Raw genomic sequence first — 21731 nt, forward strand, 5'->3', positions numbered from 1 at the left:
GTAGACTTGTGGCCGCTTAAAACTTTAAGAGTGGCACTGGCCTCCTTTCACATAGAAAGCAATGCGAGTCTCTGCTGGCAGCAATCCTGCAAGCATGAACTCTGGCCCTGTCCCAGCCCCTCGCGGCTGTAAACCGCGTGGCTGTAAACCGGCGGTTGCAGTTCTGTAAAGGGACGGGCAAGCAGTCCCAATACTAACTTTCCCCTACCTAATTCACAGCAGGGAGTCATGCCTGACATCACCCTCCTGAAGGTCTCCGAGAGCCAGAAGGAGAAGATGCTCCGGGACAGCCTGCAGAAACCGGGGCCATTTGCTGCACTGCTGTGCAAGGCCATGATCCCGGAGTACCTGCTGGCGTTGTGGCAGGGAAACGTGTCCTACCACGGGGGGCCTAATAAGCTGTCCCTGCCCAGGAACCTGCTGATGAGGCTTGAAAAACACCTGCAGGAGGTGTATGAGGAGTTCTCCCCGGAGGATGTCGCCTCGATCCCCGGTTACATTGACCAGTTCTTGGCTTAGGTGCCCTTGGAGGGACAAATGACTGCAGGGTTTTGGGCACTATAATCATGAAGCGGACATTGTGAGATTTTTTTAAAATGGTTCGGACTATATATTGAGGCGCCCAAAGACGGAGTAATCATGATACACTTTGCACTGATTCCCCTTTTGTTTGACTTTCCTGTTTACATGTTTTTAAGCACTTTACCCACTGTTAATATTTTCAATCTTCCTGTTTTGTTGCAAATAAATGTTTACATGTTTTAAAGCACTTTAGCTACTGTTAATATTTTAAATATGCCAGTTATGTTGTAAATAAATGTTTGGATATTTAAAACACTTACTGCTTGATCCTTCCCCTGAATCTGTGTCTGGGGTAACGGCTGGGGAGGGTTGGTAGGGGATCTCTGTCAGGGTGATGAAGAGCTCCTGGCTGTCGGGCAAATCAGCGTTGTAAGCGCTGTCTACTGCCTCGTCCTCCTCATCTCCTTCCTCCTCTTCCCCGTCCGCTGAGGAACCGGCCGCGGACAATATCCCATCCTCAGAGTCCACGGTCAGGGGTGGGGTAGTGGTGGCGGCCGCACCTAGGATGGAATGCAGTGCCTCGTAGAAACGGGATGTGTGAGGCTGGGATCCGGAGCGTCCGTTTGCCTCTTTGGTCTTCTGGTAGCCTTGTCTCAGCTCCTTGATTTTCACGCGGCACTGCGTTGCATCCCGGCTGTAGCCTCTCTCTGCCATGGCTTTAGAGATCTTCTCATAGATCTTTGCATTCCGTCTTTTGGAGCGCAGCTCGGAAAGCACGGACTCATCTCCCCACACAGCGATGAGATCCAAGACTTCCCGATCCGTCCATGCTGGGGCCCTCTTTCTATTGGATTGCACGGCCATCTCTGCTGGAGAGCTCTGCATCGTTGCCACTGCTGCCACTGCTGCTGAGCTCGCCACGGTGTCCAAACAGAAACTGCGCTTCAAACTGCCCAGACAGGAAAAGGAATTCAAATTTTCCCGGGGTGTGGCTGGTCAGAGCATCCGAGCTCGGACTGCTGTCCAGAGCGTCAACAGAGTGGTGCACTGTGGGATAGCTCCCGGAGCTATTACCGTCGATTTCCATCCACACCTAGCCTAATTCGATATGGCCATTTCGAATTTAGCGCTACTCCTCTCGTTGTGGAGGATTACAGAAATCGATTTAAGGAGGGCTCTATGTCGAACTAAATGGCTTCGTGGTGTGGACGGGTGCAGGGTTAATTCGATATAACGGCGCTAAATTCGACATAAAAGCCTAGTGTAGACCAGGCCTCAGTCTCAGCAGCAGGCCCTATCCATTTAACACAGACTATAGCTTTTGTTGCTAGGCTACAAACAGGACTTACTTTTTGCCTTATAAATGTATCTGGTAGTATTGTTGTGATGGGAGGGGCTGGTTCTAGCATGTGATGTGTTTTTATTAATGCAGTTGGAAAAGTAGACATTGCAGTAAAAGCTTTCTGGTTTCAACTGATAGTTACCAGCAAATGCTATTTTAGGGTAGAAAAAATTTGGCAACTCATTTGTAATTTTCTGTATCACTATCTTGCAATGCCGCTGACTCCCAGCTATCATCTTTTAAACTGGGGCTGCCAGCATAACGCAGAGAGGGAACAGCACTGCTAAATGACAAAGATAAATCTGAAATATGCTGAAAATTTGGCATCATGTAAAGATGCTCCTCTCCCCAAAATTATCATTTAAAACAATCTAGCACTAATTATAATGAGAGGTGTTGGCCTCATGTCTCTGGAGCCTGAAGTCTTTTTATCATCAGAACAGTTACAGTATGAGTATTTGCAATGTGTGCTGCCCCATCATTGCCTTGCCAGACTGCTTCAGCCTTGAGGTAGAGGGGTCACCTTTTCCAGGTGGGAGGGAGTAGTTCGGTCCCCAGGGTCTTCAGTCCCTGGCTTCTCCACAGAAACTGTCAAAAGACAGGTCATTATGATGGGCATTTTCAGGTCTGGGGGAAGGAAAATCCATATCCACTGGGGACAAGACTGAGACTACTCAAAAAGAGCACATCTGCACAGCAGTTAAACACCCGTGGCTGGCCTGAGTCTGCTGACTCGGGCTCAGGCTGCAAGGATGTAAAATTGCTGTGTTGGGCCAGACCCCAAGATCTGGCATCCCATGAGGTAGGGAGGAGGGGTCTCAGAGCCCGGACTCCAGCCCAACCTCGGACATCTACACAGCGATTTTTATCTCTGCAGCCCTAGCCAGAGTCAGCTGATCCGGGCCAGCCATGGCCATGCCACAGGTCTTTAATTCTAGACCCAAAAAGGGTGACGGGGGTCGGATCTCTTCATGATGACCTGTTCTGTTCATTCCCTCTGGGGCACCTGGCATTGGCCACTGTCAGAAGACAGGATACTGGGCTAGATGGATCTTTGGTCTGACTCGGTATGGCCATTCTTATGTTCTTAAAAGGCCAGTGTGTTCATTTCAAAATTAAGCTACTGAGAATGGTTAGCAAATTTTCATAGCATTAGCATCCTCATAAATCATGCTGTGATGTGTGGCGCATCATAATAAATTATAAGGGCGTCGGCTTAAATTAATAGTTACTGCCATTCGCTTAAATGAGCTTTTGCATCACAGCAGTTTGTTTTAATGCCATCTCCCATTCTGATAGGCAAGGTTGCACAGGGCTTGAAAAATGTACCCAACATCATGGGTGGCAGGTATAATAGGCCAGGGGAGGCTCTGCCTCCCCTAGCGCTGCCGCTGGACCCCGGTTGCAGGTTCAAGGGGGGAAATTTTTGCTTTTTATTATGCCCCATGCAGGTTCCGGGGTGGCTGAGGAGGCAGTATGTGCTGTTCAGCTTCCTGGGTTCCTCAGAATTTTCTCCGTGGACTCCAGGGCTATTACTGATGAACCCAGGGTTGCTGTCTGAATAACACATTCCGCTTCCTCAGCCGCCTCGGAACCTGCATGGGGCATAGCAAAAGCTTAGGTTCTTCTTCCGGAAGAAGAGAAGAGCTTTTGAATTTTTGAGGGGTGGCTTGGGGTCTGTGGAGGGAGGTGTGGCTGCGGGGGCTCCGGCCAGCCCAGAGCTCCTCTGAGCAGGTTGTGGGGGGCTCAGGGCTTCAGCTGGCCCAGGGCTCCTCTGGCCATGGGGGGAGAGCTAGAGGGGGCCGGGAGTCTTGGGGCTCTGGCCGTGGAGGGGAGCCAGGGGGTCTCAGGGCTCCAGCCACGGGGAGGGAGCAAGGGCTCTCGGGCTGTTGCAGGGAGGGGGGCTCGGGGCTCAGGCTGTGGTGGGGAGGGGATATTGGGGTTCCGGCTATGGAGGGGGCAGGGGGGCTGCAGCCGGGAGGGGGGCAGGGATCTCAGGGCTCTGGCCACGTAGGGGGTCTCGGGCTGCTGCAGGGAGGGGGGCTCAGGGCTCGGGCCATGGGGAGAGGGGATCTTGGGGCTCCGGCTGCGGAGGAGGGAGGGGGGCTGCAGCAGTGGAGGGGACTTGGGCTGTGAGGGGGGCAGGGATCTTGGGGCTCTGGCCACGGAGGGGGACTTGGGCTGCGAGGGGGGCCAAAGGGGTTCGGGAATCCGGCCACTGCAGGGCTCAGGCTGCCAGGGGGAGGAGGTCTCCAGGCTCCGGCCGTGAGGGGAACAGGGGGGCTCGGGCTCCAGCCTCAGGGTGGGGGGGTGGAAGGGGTGGAGCCAGGGGCTAGCCTCCCCAAAGTGGGGCTCGACCCACTGCCCATGCCCAGCATCTACTAGCCCAAACACTAAGCCTACTCAGCAGGCTGAAATAACATCAGTACCCCTCCTGAGCTAAACCTCCTTCCCTATCTCATGCAGGTTAAATACATCCCTGCTAGTCTTTCTCTGGAAGCACTCTGCTTCTCCAGTTAAAGCTGGACCTCCCACACAACCTGCCTCCTCCTCATTCAATTTATGCTGGTCAGACACAGAGTCCTCTACTGGAGTGGCAGGAGGACCCTTGTCTTACCAACAAAGCCTGCTGCTATGGTGACAGGCATCTGGGGCCATTCTCTTGGACTTCAACCTGCCCAAAAACAGGGATCATCAGGCTGAGGATCAGGGAGATGTAGGATAGAGTGAAGGAGAGAAATGGTGGGTCCCCTGCCTGCCAGCACAACAGAACGCCCTACCACCAAGCAGAAGGGTTGGGAGTGGGGGGGCTTTGCTGACATCGACTCAGCAGAGTCCTCTTCTGGGATTTCCCACCCCCCCACACTAGTGCCTTTGCCTGAGGTTTTGGAAGTTGCAGTTCCCATTGTACATAAACGCTGTGTCCTCAATCATTAGCAGTGTTGGAACCCTCCTGCCCACCCATCATAATAACATTAGCTGTCCCCTTTTTACTCTGGCGCTAGAGATGTCCATCTGTAGAATTAGGAAGGCATCACTGCCTCGTTTACACTTGGTTCACTTTTAGAAGTTTATGTTCACAATTATAAGAAAGAAACTTTATTTTATTTTTACTTTATTCAATGAATGCTTAGATTCTGCAGAAACCGGTAACACTTGTACAGAGAAGATTTCTACTCACCCAGGAGTTAATGAATTTGTCACTGTGATTTTAGTAACCAGTACAATTTAAAATGTTCTAAAACCTTAAATTATTTTGACTACAGCTAACTTCAGTGCTGTTCATTTGTATTTTAATGTGAGTAAAAAAGTTACCAAGTGTATGGGCCCTTCGAAAACTCATCTAATCTATGACTAATTGTATCACATATAGTTGCTGCTTCATTTGTGACTGTTGCGTCAGGTTACAAAGTAGCTGTAGAACATTTTACATTTAATAAAGAAAAAAGTGAACTTTGAAACATTACAGTTGAGAGTTTAATTCCTGATGACTTCTGAACGTGCAGTTTTCAGACCCGTTGCAGCTACTGTTGTTATCCTTTAAACAAAGTTTAAAGTCTTCCACTGCTGCTGATTCCATGGTAAAACTAACAGTAGCCTTTGTACTAAAAACTGTTGTTTAGACTTTGCTCTGGTTTGTGATTTCATTTTCAGGGGAGGATACTGTCACTTCTTATGATATTTATAAACTTTATTCCCCATTAAGACAGGTTTCAGAGTAGCAGCCGCGTTAGTCTGTAACCGCAAAAAGAACAGGAGTACAGGACACTTGAAAAAAAATTGCAAATGTTTCCATCTTATCAAAGAGTAAATAAGGAGGGGCAAACTTGAGTGTGTTTAGTAGTATTGCTTTTAGATGCCCCTTCAAATTACCCTCCTAAATATCAGAAGGGGAGCAGAAAAGACAGAGAAACTTTATTTAATAGTTTTCATCAAAAACTGATTTAAAAAAAATTAGTCAATTTAAAAAATGGGTTGAGAGTGTCCCTTAAAGAGTTCTTATCTGTTATGCACAAACATCTTTTATAATGTCTTCTAAAGTGCCATGCACACCTAACTATATATGAAGATAAGGACCCTGGTCTGAGGAGTCTACTCTCAGGCCATGTTTCTGCTAAGAATTGCATATGGACTACTCAGTGCATCAAGTTAAGCACAGGCATGGTTTTCTTTACTTATTTATTTATTTATTGCAGGACTGGGGCATCCCTAGTCCCAACTACTCAGACACTTAAAATTATCCATGTTTGTCAGTGTTTGCAAGACCTGGGCCTAAATGGAACATAATGCAGACAAAGGAGGAGGAAGAGATGCGGGAGAGAAAGTTATACATAATTTTATGCATCTGACTTCTTTCTTAATAAGACTGTATTGAAGTTAGACTAAACTGACATAGGACAGGTTTTTTTTACCCAACTAACTTAATCTGGAGGCACTGCGGTCCAGTGGATAGGAACATTGGACCTTACCACTGGATGACGCTGTTGTAGGAGATCTAGTTTCTATTTCCAATTCTGTCATTGCCTTTCTCTCTGTCCTTTGACAAGCCATATAACCTCTCTGTGACTGAATTTCCACATCTGTACATTCAGGATAACGATTCCTTCTTTTATGAAGCATTCGGAGATCTATAAGTGAAAAGTGGTTTATAAATATTGTTGTTTATGATATTTTTCCTCATAATCTTGAATTCTGGATTAGAACCATCTGGATCTATATGTACAAGTTTTATTAAAAAGTAAATATACTTTGAATTCAAATGGTGGATGTGTTGTGTTACTGGAATCAGTGAAAAAAAATTATTGTCCAAAAGTAACAAATAAAAAAATATATATGTTTATATATCCACAACAGAAACAATTGTTTAACTGTGTTATATAAAAATATCTTTGGGGTTTTTAATACTTTCCCATAGTGCGTGTCCTTGCATTGTGACAGTCACTTCAGCTTGACTGTTCAGTGTGAATTATGTTAATAATTGACATGTCTGCATAATTAATTTTGTTTTTCAGCATCTCTGCTACTGAGCTGTTTGAAAAGGAATGCTGACAATAACTGGAAGCTGAATAACTGATGAGATAATTGTGCTGCTTGTGTTTAATTTTCTCAGATTTTGAAGCATCAGGGATGAAAATGTTGTGGCGCTATTGATTCAAAACTGTTATTAAATAGATTATTCCACTTCTGATGGTGTTTATTAAATAATGCAATCTCTGGAAGTGATAAAATAAGATGCCAAAAAAGAGCAGTAAATGATTTGATCGCTGTTGAGCTCTGGCTTCATCAGATGGCTGTAGCTGCTGAAACCTTTTTACAAGATTTGTTCATTTACTTCCCATGCATGTTCCCTTTAAAAACTTTTCATTAAATTTATCTGATTTCCTGAGTTATCTTAATTTTATGTAACCAAAATGTCCATAATTTTTCTTTTCTTACTATTTTATTAGTCGTAATATTCAGGTACAGATTTTGTATCACTAAGGATATAGTTCTGATAACAGTATAAATCAGGAGTAACTCCATTGAAGTGAGTGGAGTTAAACAAATGGAAAACTAGTGTAAGTGAGATCAGAATCAGGTCTTACATAATTTGTTATAAAATTTATTTGATCGCTTCTGGTGTTGGATTTTTGTGCCTTCAGACTGATTAAGTAAGCTGTGGCATTCCTCTAGGGCAATTTAAAACTAGCCCTCTGAAAATTAATGTATCTGATTAAGATAGAGCTGATTAAAATATGAATACAAGGTATTGTACCAGTTCCAGGGATCTTTGGCTGCAGGCTCATTATTTCACCAGAAAAGAGAATTATGCCTTCCAGTTAAGTAGGGCGTCTTCAATACATTTAAAAAATAGCCATGATAAAAATACTTTTGTGCACAGTTCCCATTTCTTGTTTCATAGTTGAAGTATTTTTTATATATAGGAGTATCTTTAAGTATAGGGACAGTTTCCAAAGTATTTGTTAAAACACTTTGCTTGTATAAGCAGCAAAGAGTCCTGTGGCACCTTATAGACTAACAGACGTATTGGAGCATGAGCTTTCGTGGGTGAATACCCACTTCGTCGGATGCATGTAGTGGAAATATCTAAAGGCAGGTATAAATATGCAAGCAAGAGTGAGTCAGGCTAGAGATAACGAGGTTAGTTCAATCAGGGAGGATGAGGCCCTCTTCTAGTAGTTGAGGTGTGAACACCAAGGGAGGAGAAACTGCTTTTGTAGTTGGCTAGCCATTCACAGTCTTTGTTTAATCCTGAGCTGATGGTGTCAAATTTGCAGATGAACTGAAGCTCAGCAGTCTCTCTTTGAAGTCTGGTCCTGAAGTTTTTTTGCTGCAGGATGGCTACCTTTAAATCTGCTATTGTGTGTCCAGGGAGATTGAAGTGTTCTCCTACAGGTTTTTGTATATTGCCATTCCTAATATCTGATTTATGTCCATTTATCCTTTTACGTAGGGACTGTCCAGTTTGGCCGATGTAGATAGCAGAGGGGTATTGCTGGCATATGATGGTGTATATTACATTGGTGGACGTACAGGTGAATGAACCGGTGATGGTGTGGCTGATCTGGTTAGGTCCTGTGATGGGGTCGCTGGTGTAGATATGTGGGCAGAGTTAGCATTGAGGTTTGTTGAATGGATTGGTTCCTGAGTTAGAGTTACTATGGTGCGGTGTGTAGTTACTGGTGAGAATATGCTTCAGGTTGGCGGGTTGTCTGTGGGCGAGGACTGGCCTGCCACCCAAGGCCTGTGAAAGTGAGGGATTGTTGTCAGGATGGGTTGTAGATCACTGATGATGCGTTGGAGAGGTTTTAGCTGGGGACTGTATGTGATGGCCAGTGGAGTTCTGTTGGTGTTTGCTTGTATAGTTTAGTTTGTATGGGAATTTATGTACATCTTCACTGTTTACTGATAGTGGATGATAAATTATGCAGAACAGGAAAGAAATACATGAACTGTTTTTTCATTTCAGACTGTTGTTACCTACCTCTCTGTTGGTACCTACCTCTCTGTTAACAGATGGTCTACCAACAAGCAAAACAAAACAAAAATTGGGATTTTACAATCTCAATAGTACCAAGGACAATACTTCTATATAAAAAATATTTCTGTGAAAAGTTTGTAATTTTGTCAAGGCAAGGAAATATCCTTGCTGTTTGTTAGAGGTGTACCATTTTAACAGTGCTTTCCACTGTGAAATCAGAAAGCTTAGCAACTTTTTTTCAACTTTCGGGTGACTGCAAATTGTGGGCTCCTTACACTATTACTCTTTATGTGTTCAGAGCACTTGGGTTTCATTACACTCAGAGAAATTAAATTTATTGTCGAAGTGTATAGAATGATCTTGAATCACTGCATTTTCACTTGATACAAACTGTTTTCTTTCCTCCTTGGATTGTATCCATCACTTCAATGGATGATACGATGTATTTTAGATTTTTCATACTTGCTTTTATTTTCTCAAGATTTCTGCGTCTGCCAAATATACTATATACAGAAAAAATCTAGAGGAGGAAGAAAACCTTTTGTTTTCTTAGGTAGCTACTAATTAAGGTCCCCATCTTTCACTGAATTCCATGTGGACTGACAGCTGTGCCCACACAGAGCTCCAGGCAGGATTGGGTCCTAAAAATGGTGAACACGATTGTCGTTGGGTTTCATTCTTCATGAATCATTTAATATTTTGAAATGTTTTAACTGTAGTAATGAAAAATGTGGGGTTACAATAATTTTTAAAAGATAAGTAATGAACATTCTCTGCCATGGCATTTATCATTCTTTCCTTGGTGCATTAAGTTAATATGACAGGGTGGATAAAAATCAATATTTTTTTGAAAAAAATCATAAAAATCAGATTTTTTTTATTAAATCCAATTCTTTTAATTTATGTTAAATTATTTTTTCTTTTTAAAAATAAACCTCTTTAAAATATGCTAAGGCCTAATATTATTATTTCTTAAAAATTTTAAATAAAAAATAAATATGCTGAATCCATGAGCATCTATCAAAAACTTTGAGTACAAGGCTGCTTTTCTATGTAAAGAAAGAATCAAGGGGGAAAATATTTAACTTTTGAGGTCAAACTTTATAAATATGGCACAATAGACAGTAGGGCTTGATCCTGTGCTAGTGGGTACAAGAGTCTGATGTCATCACAGCAGCCCAGCCTCTGACTCCAGGAAACATCATCAGGTGTCTCATCAGGATCATCCACTGAGCCAGCCTGGGTGGTCTCATACTCTTGTTTTTTTGGCTTTGCCTTAATGGAGCTCTGGTTTGACTCACTTCTCAAATTATGAATATTTATGACCCCACCCAACATGGAAACTTACTCTCCAGCACATGGAAAAATAATGAAGCTTATCTATCCAAAATATTTAAGGTTAGTTGGTTTAATCAAAATAATTTTATATGCTGTTTTGTGTGTTTAATTAAATTCCAGTTACCGTCCTAATGCAGCTTGATGCAAATCATGATCAGAAAGTTAATTATCTAGTAAATAGGCAATATATCATTTGCCATTTTCTAACATACTAAAAATGTATTATTAATAAGAATCTGAAACTATTAAGCTATATAATTGCTTAAATAAATATACATAGTTATAGTGTACCCTCCTAGGTGGCAAAAAGATGTACCAAATCTAGTGTAAAAGCTCTGTTTAGTTGTAAATCAATATGTTTTAATGGTCATATCAACCAATGAGAATGCATCTTTCTTTAGAAAATAAGTTTACAGTAATCTACTTTTCCATTTCCAGTTGATGATTTATCGAGGCTTTCCATTTGGTGATTAAAATCACAATTTCAATAGCCTTGATTTAAATCAGTCCATCCGATGAAACAATGTTGTTGGCCCTCTTCATCTTATTTAATTTTTAGTCATTTGAACATTCATCCTCAAGGAAAATGTAAACACTTGTTTTCTATAGAAATGGCTCATTCCCATGTGAAGGAATGCCAGTCCTTTCAACAGCTGCTAGACTTAACAGTGCATCCTCTCCATCCTGTCTTGCAGTTGAAGCTTCCATGACCTTTTTCTGCTTCCCACCTACTCCCATATTTCAGATTATCCGTATCATGTTCCACTTCTGTAAAATTGATATTTAAATTATCACAGTCTTTTGCTGCTGAAAACTTGCTGAACTGATGCACTTCACATTTTAATAGTTAAAATGACAAAACACACATTTGCAAATCCATTAGTTTTGGGCCGTTTTTATTTTTTATGGACGGTCATTAAATCTAAGGCGCTACTATGTTAATTAATGAAGACATTGTTTTAAAGTAACCATCAAGAGTATGCTCCTGTAACTACCAAGAGTATGATCCCGCCATTGAAGTCATGATGAGAATTCTTTGTGGAGGGGGTATGCAGGAAAGTGTAGGAGAGGAACGCAAAAAAGAAAATAGGAGGTGATGAGGCTATTAGAAATCTGAAAAGTTCATAGATTATGTGTAGAATTGGTTGAAAAAACAATTAAAAATGTCCAGGGAATTTTTTAAATTGTAAAAATGTTAAAATTTCATCAAAATATTTCAATTGTTGAAATATTTCAACCAGCTCCACAAGTGATTGAAAACCTGCATTTTTGGTGAGAAATACTTTTCATTAAAAAAATCAGATTTTTAATGAAAAATGTAGTGGAAAACTTGAAATGATTGAAACATCAGTCAGTTTCTACCAACTCTAGTTATGTAAAATGGTGAAAATTATACCTCTGTATGTGGGTGCAAAAGTGTCAGTGTAATTTACACAGAGAGGGTCCTACTTTAACAGACACTTTACACCCCTTGTTAGTTTCTTTTATAGATCTTACCCTCCTCGTGTAAGTTACAGCAGTTCAGGCTTGCTTATTCTCACTTATCAGTCAGTAACTTACAGTTCACCTCTGAATGTGGCCTATTGAATTTGACAGGATGGAAGCTGACTTAAAATTTTACATGCTCCACACCTCTCAAGGAAATTCTAGATATTTTCCTGTCACTTTAGTGCTGGTTTTATGATCAGAAGAAACTCTAATATTTAAATGAATGCATAACTTTACAATGTTAGCATTGCTTGGATGATTAAGCCAGGATTCATGCAGTGTATAATTTTGTGTACAGTCTCTGGCACTATGTGAACCTTATGTAAATGTCAAAACCTTTTAAAAACAAAATGACACTTTGAAATGAATACAGTTCTTCTTTGAGGACCTCTTTCTTAGATATAGGAAAGATTATATAGCACTGTGGAAGAATTCATCACATTAAGTGTTAGAGATTAAAAATGGGCTATTGGCAACAGTGGATCAAAGCAAAAGTTCATTACCTTAAATATATGAAACAGGTCATATTGGCTTGTTTCAATTTATTGTATATTACAGGCTAACAGAATCTGAAAATGCAGGTTTACATTTTCATTTATTATTTGAATGCTGGTAACATTGTTGATGCTATATAGAATTTAGAGGAAGGTACAGCACATGCCCCAGGGAGCTTGGAAAGATCCACAACATGCTGGGTCTCAACATTTGGAAGTAGCAGGGTTTATTTTTTTCCCCCCTCTCTTTTTCTAAGCAGTATTTTATTCTTAGTAAAATGTATCTGCCCCTACTGTATAATGATTTGGCCAGACAAGTTTCTCACATGTGAGAAAACATTACCTACGTGGATCTGGTAGAATCACCTGCATCAGTTCAATAGTCTACCTACTAAAATTCCTAAGATAAAGTACCAGTTTATGCTTAATTGGGACATCTCCCAGATATCAAATTGATGCCTAATGATACCAGTGGCAATGAGTCTTGCTTAATTGCTTGTGGTCCTCTTGAAGATCTCTTGGAAGTTTTAATTAATGCTTAATGTGTGAGCCCTTTTTGAGTAAGGGAGGACCAAGAGAGCATAAGATGCTTATGATGCACTCTGTGCGCTGACTCAGTTTATTTCCACATGCTAGTTAACAGTCTATAAAGCCCATTAGACGACAAGTGGGAATTCTTTTTCTTCCTTCCCTCCCTCCCCCAACTGGATAATTTGTGAGAATTTATTTACCACACTATCATAGAGTATGTAAGTAACTGCTATAGCAGAGATGGTTAAAGATTAGTATTCAGGCATTCTGGGTTCTGTTCTTGGCTTTGACTTGCCTTGTAGCCATGAGCAAGTTATTACTGCTTTGCCTCAGTGTTCTTATCTTTAAAATGGGGGAAATGATACCTCACAAAGGTGTTGAGAAACCTGATAAGTGTTAATAAAGGTCTTTTGAGAGCCTTTGTGAAAGTCACTGCATTATTCGATTGTACTGGTCTATTAGCAGTTACGTAGTTATCATGAAGAGTATCTTCAGCATTTCAAAGTACCTTTATAAATAGCCTGTCATTGTGCCAACTTGTTTCTTTGGAAGTCCATGAATTAGAAAAGTGTTTCCCCTTTTTGATGAAGGAAGGTTGCCAACTTTCTATAAAAAAATGCAAATAGACACTGCTGTCTCCTAACTAAGATTCCCTTTCGATTTAATAATAGAACTAGATTCCCAACCTCCCACCCCCATACTGAGTTGCTTTTATTATCCTTCTAGTATCCAGGGGGACTTTGAGCTTCTCTTGTGTAAGCTAATTTTGGAACTTTGAAATATGGGAGATAATGTAAGTTATCTGTATATTTAACATGTACTGAAACTATATTTACAGTAAGTTTGGACAACAGAGTTAGTGCTCTTTGAGTCCCCTGGTTTATGATTACTTATTTTAGTAAATATACAGCAGTTTTGAAGATATTTACGGTACTTGGAAAAATCCCCACTTTCCTGGAGCTCTTTCAGAGAAAGAAAAAGTGAAGTTCGTAATGGAAGGAAGTTATGACAAAAGGCAAGAAAGAGGTAATAAGTAGAGCTGGTACAATAATAAGTGACTATATTTTTAAAAGTTCACTGGTAATTATTGAATAATTCAGTTGACATATACTCTTGTGCAATATTAGACTGACTTCTTAACTGATCAAAGGCTATTTAATGAATATATCATTTGATGACTACTTGTGAAATTCATTGAATAATTATATACAACAAATTTTGTTTTCTGTTATTCAGCTAGGTAATAAAACTGTATTAAATAGAAAGTTGATTATCATGAGTACAGTACAATATTGAATTGCAAACAATCAGCACATAATGGTGCCATTTAAATTGCAAGGTACTGGCCTGAAAAGGAGTGGTGACACTAGTATTTTTAACCTTGGCAAGAAGATGTAGATCTTGGGCTAATAGGTATTGGACATCAACTGCAGTAGATAAACCCTTTTTATCTGGGGACCAATAGTGCATTCTGCTGCAAGTGAGCCAGTTAGGTCAGTGGGAACTATTCATGTGCCCTAATCATTACTGGAAACTGTCCTTATTTCATCTTTATTTTTTCTGGTTTCACAAGGTTGTGTTCTATTTCAAATTTAGGTCCTATCTGTTGGAAAGACCTTAGCACACTTTGCTTTGACAAGGCCAGCATTCAGAATAGCTAATTTGACTTTATTGCCAAATAATTCAACCTCTTAATCCAATGCAATTGTCAAAATAAAAGATGTGAGAATCTGGACTGCTTTGAGCATCTTTGAAATGACCTTCCATGTGACAGCATAGGCTTCTGTTTATTGAGACAGTAACAACATTCCTAAAACAGCACTGCACAAGCAGTGCATCACAGACCTCCTGTAGTAAAATAGCCAGGCTAATAACACTTGTCTAGAGAAACATTTAGACGCTTAAATGATCTTAACACATTAAGAGTATAAACCAGGAAAACAGTCTTAAAACATCAGACAATAGTGTTCACTGGCTGCACTATGCACTCATGATTTGTGCTTTTTGTTTAGTCAGATGTTTGCAGCCTTTGAGTTAATACCTCTGTGACGTTGCACTCTATATGATTTTATGAAAATATGTTAATAAGTGTGAATATAATGTAACTGGAATATGCTTCATGCAAAAGGTCTCTTGTAAGGTATCATTACAAATCTTATAATCTACTGAGTGTGGTCATCCTATTTGTATAAATGTATCACTCTTGTATCTGAAACTAGAAATATGAAGTATAACTCTGAGGTCCTATTGTAATGATGCAAAGTGTGGGCCATTAATGGTGGTTTGGAATTTTGATGGCTTCCATTAACCAGGACAGTTGACTGTAGATGGCTCTGTTTACTTCAGGAGCGGCGCCAGGGTTTTTGGCGCCCTAGGCGGGGGTCCTTCTGCGCTCCCGGTCGTTGTCGGAAATTCTGCGGTGGGGGGGTCCTTCCGTGCTCCCTGTCTTCGGGGCACTTCGGCGGCGGGTCCCGGAGCGAGTGAAGGACCCATCGCAGAATTGCCGCCGAAGACCCGGAGCGCGGAAGGACCCCCCTGCCGCCGAATTGCCGCCAAGGGCGGCAAAATGCCGCTCCCCCAAATCCTGGCGCCCTAGGCAACTGCCTAGTTTGCCTAAATGGAAGCGCCGGCCCTGGTTTACTTATAAGTCTTCCTGTATACCTGTGTGCTGGCAAGTGGGTAATGAAGTCTTACAGTGACATGTGATCATGTCACCTGAACTGGAATCCATCTTTATTTAACCTGGTGCTTTTCCATTTAGAAGGAGGGATGGGAACCCAGAGAGGGACAAAGGATTCCCGCCTTGTGCAAAAGATATATAAGGGGGTGGAACAGAACAAAGGAGGCTGCAGTCATGAGAAATCCCTTAGCTACCCCCTGAGCTGGAACAAGGACTGTACCAGGGGAAAGGATTGGGCCCAGACTAGGAATGCATCCAGTCTGTGATAGAAGCTTATTGAAACATCTCGGAGTTCGATTTTATCTGTGTTCAGTTTTCCTACTGTATTAGGCATAGACTTGTGTGTTTTATTTTATTTTGCTTGGTAATTCACTTTGTTCTGTCTGTTATTACTTGGAACCACTTAAATCCTACTTTTTGTATTTAATAAAATAACTTTTTACTTATTAATTAACCCAGAGTATGTTTAATACCTGGGGTGCAAACAGCTGTGCATACTTCTCAGTGTTATAGAGGGCGAACAATTTATGAGTTTACCCTGTATAAGCTTTATACAGGGTAAAGCGGATATATTTGGGGTTTGGACCCCATTGGTAGTTGGGTATCTGAATGTGGACCAGGAGAACTTCTTAAGCTGTCTTCAGTTAAGCCTGCAGCTTGTGGGGGACGTGGTTCAGACTTGGATCTGTGCTGCAGCAGGCAAGTGTGTCTGGCTCAAACCAGGCAAGGGACTGAAGTCCCAAGCTGGCAGGGAAAACAGGCTCAGAGGCAGGGGCGGCTCTAGCTTTTTTGCCGCCCCAAGCACGGCGGTCAGGCTACCTTCGGCGGCGTGCCTGCGGGAGGTCCGCCAGTCCTGCGGCTTCGGCGTACCCGCCGCCGAATTGCCACCAAATCTGCGGGACCGGCGGACCTCCCGCAGGCATGCCGCCGAAAGCTGCCTGACTGCCGCCCTCGCAGTGACCAGCAGGATGCCCCCCAGGGCTTGCCGCCCCAAGCACGCGCTTGGAGCGCTGGTGCCTGGAGCCGCCGCTGCTCAGAGGTAGTCTAAGCACATCAGGTGGCAGTCCCAAAGGGGTTTCTGTAATCCAACCCATCACAACCTTTTTATACTACTAACCTCTGCACCGCCAGGACAAAAAAGGGTCAATTTATTTATACAATGTACAGTTTTCCTGGTGCCAGAATAAATTAGGAGACTAGAAACAAAAATCCATGTGGTTCCTGACAAGGAGAAATATGTATATATACTGTAAACTTTGTTTATGAGCTTTTAGCAGGATAGCAATCAGGTATTGACTGATGTTTAAGTCAATAATAGGATTTGTTGTCTAGCATAGTAGAATGTTTGTTAAAGGATAATCTTGGAACTGGCTGAAAACAGAAATCTTTTTAATGTAATGGCCTTGTTATTTCAATCTTCTATGTTTGACAGTATAGACTAAATGTAAAAATATAATATCACGACAGTGTTTTTTTTAATTGAAAACACTATAAACTCAATTTTTTTTCTTCTAAAGAATAGTTGTTTAACTGAAAACAATAGTGTATAATTATCAGGGACATGCATAAAGGGATAGTATAAAGCAGTGGTCCCCAACCTTTTTCGTCTGGCAGGTGCCAGACAATGAGCCACAGAGGACCATAGCGGCAGACGAGCATCCGCCGAAATGCCGCCGACGAGCGGCAATGTCAATAGGTGTCACCACCGGAATGCCGTCGAAAATCGGTGGCATTTTGGCGGCGACGCCTCTGGATGACGCTGCTTCTCAGCGGCATTTCAGCGGATGCTCGTCTGTCGCTATGGTCCTCCGTGGCTCATCCGCCGGCCAGTACACAAGCGCACTTAGATGCCCTGGCACGCGCCATGGCACCCGCAGGCACCATATTGGGGGACCCCTGGTATAAAGGTAAGTGGGAACAAAATATGACTTCATCAAGGTCATTAGCAAGTTTTATTTAACAGTGTTGGTCTTTGTATGGATCATTGGGTCATTCCACTGTTAGCCATTTACTATGCTGGACGATGACTCCTAATCTGTTATCTGTCTTTCAACCAGTTTCTTTCTAATCCATTACAGAACTTTGCTTCTGTTGACTACTTAGTTTCCTTCAAAACCTCTTCTGAGGGACTTTGTCTATTGTGTTCTGGAAAGCCAAATGAATTGTATTTGCCAATTCTTCTTTTTCCACTACTAAATTTCATGCATAACACAGCTGCTCTGCATACTTGGTAAAATTAATTGGAGCCAATTTTGCCTTCATGTGTGTGCCAACACTCATTGATTTTGGTAGGAGATTAACGTGAGGCAGAATTTGGGCAAACTGAATCTCAGTGACAGGTCTTGTGGGGATTAGCATCTTAGAGAACTGTGCTATCTTTCATAATATGTGAAATGTAGTAAGCTATGCATGATGTGTGACTACTAGGCCTTCGTTGTAATTTAAACAATAAATAATTATAAAAGCATTCAAAAGGTTCTAAGTGCTGTGTAGACATAAAGGAAGGCAAAGCCCTTTCCCTCAATATCTTACAGTTTAAAAAATCTTTTCTGACATAAGTGCATGGAGAGGGAATATCTTTGTCACAGCCATCAGTTCTCAGTAGTAACTTTGTTTACAAAACAAATTTATGGTCCCCATGACATATGTTACAAAAGGATTTAGGGGCCTAAACCCCAGATGTAGGTATTACTGTGATGCACAAAACCCCCACTTGGTTGCTGCCTAACTCTTTAGGTGCCAAAAATGGCCTTGGCTACACTTGCAGCTGTACAGTGCTGTGAGGTAAACCTGTCTTCGTGCAGCTGAGTAAGGAAAAGCGCCGCAGTCTGTCCACACTGACAGCTGATAGCGCAGTGGTGTGGCCACACTTGTAACATCTGCAGCTGTGTTGGGAGCGGTGCATTATGGGCAGCTATCCCTGCATTCATGTGGCTGCAACGTGCTTTTCAAAATGGGGGTGGGGTGGATTGTGACAGGGAGTGTGGGGGGAGAAAGAGTGCTTTTTGGAGCATGTCAGCTCTCTATTTTGCAAGTTCCAAACTCCCGGTCCCCTGCTCATTCATTCACTCACTCAAAGCAAGCTGCAAACTGTTTGCTTTTCTCTGTGGTACGAGCTTTGAAACCGGCACTTCCACATTCCTGCAGCCGGTCACAACAATGGAGAGGATTGGCCACTTGACAAGGTGATTAGTACAGCGCTGCAAGCATTTACACTCACACCCGTGAGTTGTAGTCATTCCGCTGCAGCTGTTATTCCTCTCGGGGAGGTGGAGTACCTGCAGCGGTGTACCCAGGGAGATACAGCGCTGTAAGTGCCCTGCCAGTGTGGACGGGGAGTGAGTTACAGCGCTGGGGGAGGCTTTACAGCGCTGTAACTTGCAAGTGTAGCCAAGGCCAAAGCTTAGTCAGTGCCTACATTTTCATTGTAAAAGTTACCTAGATACCCAAGTTTCTGCCTCTGGGCATGCACACTGCTGCCTTAGTGAGGCATCTGGAGGAGAGGTGGGAAATGCCTTTTCAAATATCTTCTCAGGCAGGGGGGTGGGGGGAATTGAACCAGGGTGAGTACTCTGACCATTGGACTAAAGATTATAAGGAAAGGTATCTCCCGTTGGTCAGCTTAGGTCAGTTCCTACCTAGAGTGCTGGGGCGTTTGTGGATCCCGCCTATATTTCCCAATGTATTGTATAGGGAGTCTAGGTGCCTAATCCAGGGTTTGTGGATTCCAGTGATTTTCTAGGTGCCTAAAAGTCCCTTTGTGGATCCGGGCCTGACTTTCACAAATGGTTAATTTCTTGATTCCAAGAACTGGGAGGTTTTTTACCAATAGTATCAGTGGTCTAAATCAGCTTCCTAATCTCCAATATGAAATGTGGATGGTATTTTATATCTCTTACAACCTTTTGCTGTTTTGGGCTGCTTAGGATATGAAGAAGACCAAGAAATTTCTATCTGTAGATAACTTAATTGCTTTTCCAAGACTTCCAAAGTGCTCTTGAGGTGGAAAAAAAGGACTTTGAGTAACGGTTCATGTCTGTTGGATGTGTTAACCTCTCCACCATGAATGGACTAGTTCTGTTTTGGTGTAAAATTCATATGTTGAAGATGTTTTTAGAAGTTGTGTTATAAAGTGCTTCTTTTTATACTTTTTTTCTCTACACATCTAATTTTGATCAGTCTCACGCAATTCAAACAGCTTTCATAATTTGTGCCTGATCTTTCTCCATTAGTGAGCAAACATCAACCAAGTAAAAAGAGAAGCTAAGTTAAGATGAAAATACTCATCAGAATTTGTTCACATAAACAGCAAAGAACTATCCAGGTTCAGTGACACAACAACTCAAGTTTAATTGCTGAACTCCAGTGTCTTCACTAATTTTCTCACAAACAGTATTTGACTTGTCTTTGATCAGAATATGAAAGAATGCCATGTGGAAGGTGTGACATACTTGAGTACAATGTAGAATAATGAGCAGCTGGGCCACCCTTGCCCTGCAATCTTGGGTGCCTTATGATGCCTTGCTGAAGCAGTTCCAACCTGGGCTGCTCCCAAACAGCTTTCTAGCATGCAAGTCACTCCCTGTGTGTTTCTGTGTAACTGCAGCCTGCCAGCCATGCTTGGGTTACACTCTGGCTATCACTAGCCTTTGTTATAATGCAGGGTGACCCCAACACACTCCCGGTCTTAAATTTCCCCCCAGAAATGTATGTCCTGTACTACCCAGCTCTCTCCTGGACAATACAAGTTTATATAAAGTCCGTTATTTCATTAATGGAAATAATATGCACACAACTCACCACCCCAAATGAAGCTCCAGTTAGATAACCGTGAACCCAACAGGAACGCAAATATCTTTACGTTTGGCATTTTAACAATTAAAAGTCTTAACTTTTGGAACTTCACCTGGACTATTAACTAGATCTTAATGGTAGCGAACTGGTACACAGTGTATTGGTTTCTCCTGACAAAGATAATGATATTAGCAATTAATACATTACAGTACAAATATCATTCTCACATAACATTTTTCCCTTTCTTAAGTCTAATTAACTTTGGTTGTTTGTTTTGGGTTTTTTATTTGTTTCAGGTTGTAGAAATCCACTTTCAGGTTTTATTTGAACATGTTGTAGAAATCCACTTTTAACAATGCTATAGTTGATACAGCCGGTATTATACTAGGAACTGCCTTCTTTCATCAGGATGCTAAAATTATTTTAGTCACAAAACCTTTAATTTTCTGGGCCCTAACCCCTATGGACATGGACATGCTCCAGCTCCAGTGACGTCAGGGGGAGCTGAGCATGTGCTCTTGCTGGTATGATCTTTTGCCTGCTTTTGCTGTAGTGTCTACAGTGAAAGTGTCATTCTCTCAAGGTCTTGTGTTTGATCACATATTGGGTTTTATGTGTTTACTTTTCTTTTTCACTGAAGTCTGTAAGTCTGTGGTTGTTTTCAATACTAGACAGAATACCATACTGTTTAATGTTTAGAAATGCATTGAATAAACATTGTTTTTATGGTCCCATTCAGTCTTAAACCCATAAGAAACACAGCGGGTTGTCTTTAAAATCACTTCTCAGTTAGATGTATTTTAACATCCATTTGCCTGTTTTAGAGGGCTGTGAGAAGCATTGCCTTTGAAACACAATTGTTTATTGACCCCAACCAATCATTATTAATTAGCATTTTCCACAGACTTATTTAGTAGTTAGACAGAATGAATGGTTGAGCAGATGATATTTGTTCTTGGTGTGGAAGCAACTATTATTACTGCAAACTATGAATAAGTCACCCTGTTCTACTGAGGTGGCAGAACACTGCTAGGTCTGTGAGGTTAACTGGCAGAGGTGCTCTTTCCTGCCTTTATGCCTAGGAAAACTGGCACACCTTCTTAGTGTTATGGATTGCTTGGTAACACTTTTAAAAATAAAGGATAATCTACAGTAAGCTCTAGAAAATGCAGCTGTTACAGTAAAAGATATTGTATTGTGTGTTTCTAACTTTAATTTTGTTTTGCTGTGCCAGAATTTTTTTACAGGCTTTCTCACAAAATACAGTGGCAGAAGAATAGTTTAACTCACTTAAAGCCTGTCTTCTCAATTTAATTTTTAATTCACTTTAAGTCACTTTATTCCAGTCTGGTGGAGTGTCGAGAGAATACATAATTAATTCAAGTAAAGCAAATACTGAATTAGTATTTTGCGTTATCCATTATTTTGTGAGGCTATTATAAATAACATTCTGCTCTTCAGTTACTCATCTTCTGAGAACCATTCTTTTACTGTGCAGCTATTTAAGAGAAGGAATGTAGAAATATATATGTATGTTCAGATAAACTTGCACTTGTTCCT

General features: G+C 41.7%; 1 protein-coding gene across 4 annotated transcripts in view; it reads left to right on the forward strand.

Annotated features, from left to right (window-relative positions):
* SFXN1 (sideroflexin 1) overlaps positions 1 to 21731 on the forward strand; it is a 46530-nt gene that overhangs the window by 4492 nt on the left and 20307 nt on the right. For 2 of the 4 annotated variants that reach the window (XM_024199354.2, XM_024199355.3), the window contains exons 1-2: positions 10183 to 10244; positions 13597 to 13723. The exons of 1 other annotated variant lie outside the window; for it this stretch is intronic. In XM_024199354.2, coding sequence (XP_024055122.1) covers positions 13690 to 13723 — 34 coding nt within the window. In that variant the 5' untranslated portion in view covers positions 10183 to 10244; positions 13597 to 13689. Of the gene's footprint in view, positions 1 to 10182; positions 10245 to 13596; positions 13724 to 21731 lie in introns of those variants that run through there. One more of the 4 variants, XM_024199353.3, reaches the window with a different exon arrangement.

This window comes from Terrapene carolina, unplaced genomic scaffold (genome assembly GCF_002925995.2).
Source record: "Terrapene carolina triunguis isolate 2854851 unplaced genomic scaffold, T_m_triunguis-2.0 Scaffold629, whole genome shotgun sequence".
In the NCBI taxonomy this organism is placed as follows: Eukaryota; Metazoa; Chordata; order Testudines; family Emydidae; genus Terrapene; species Terrapene triunguis.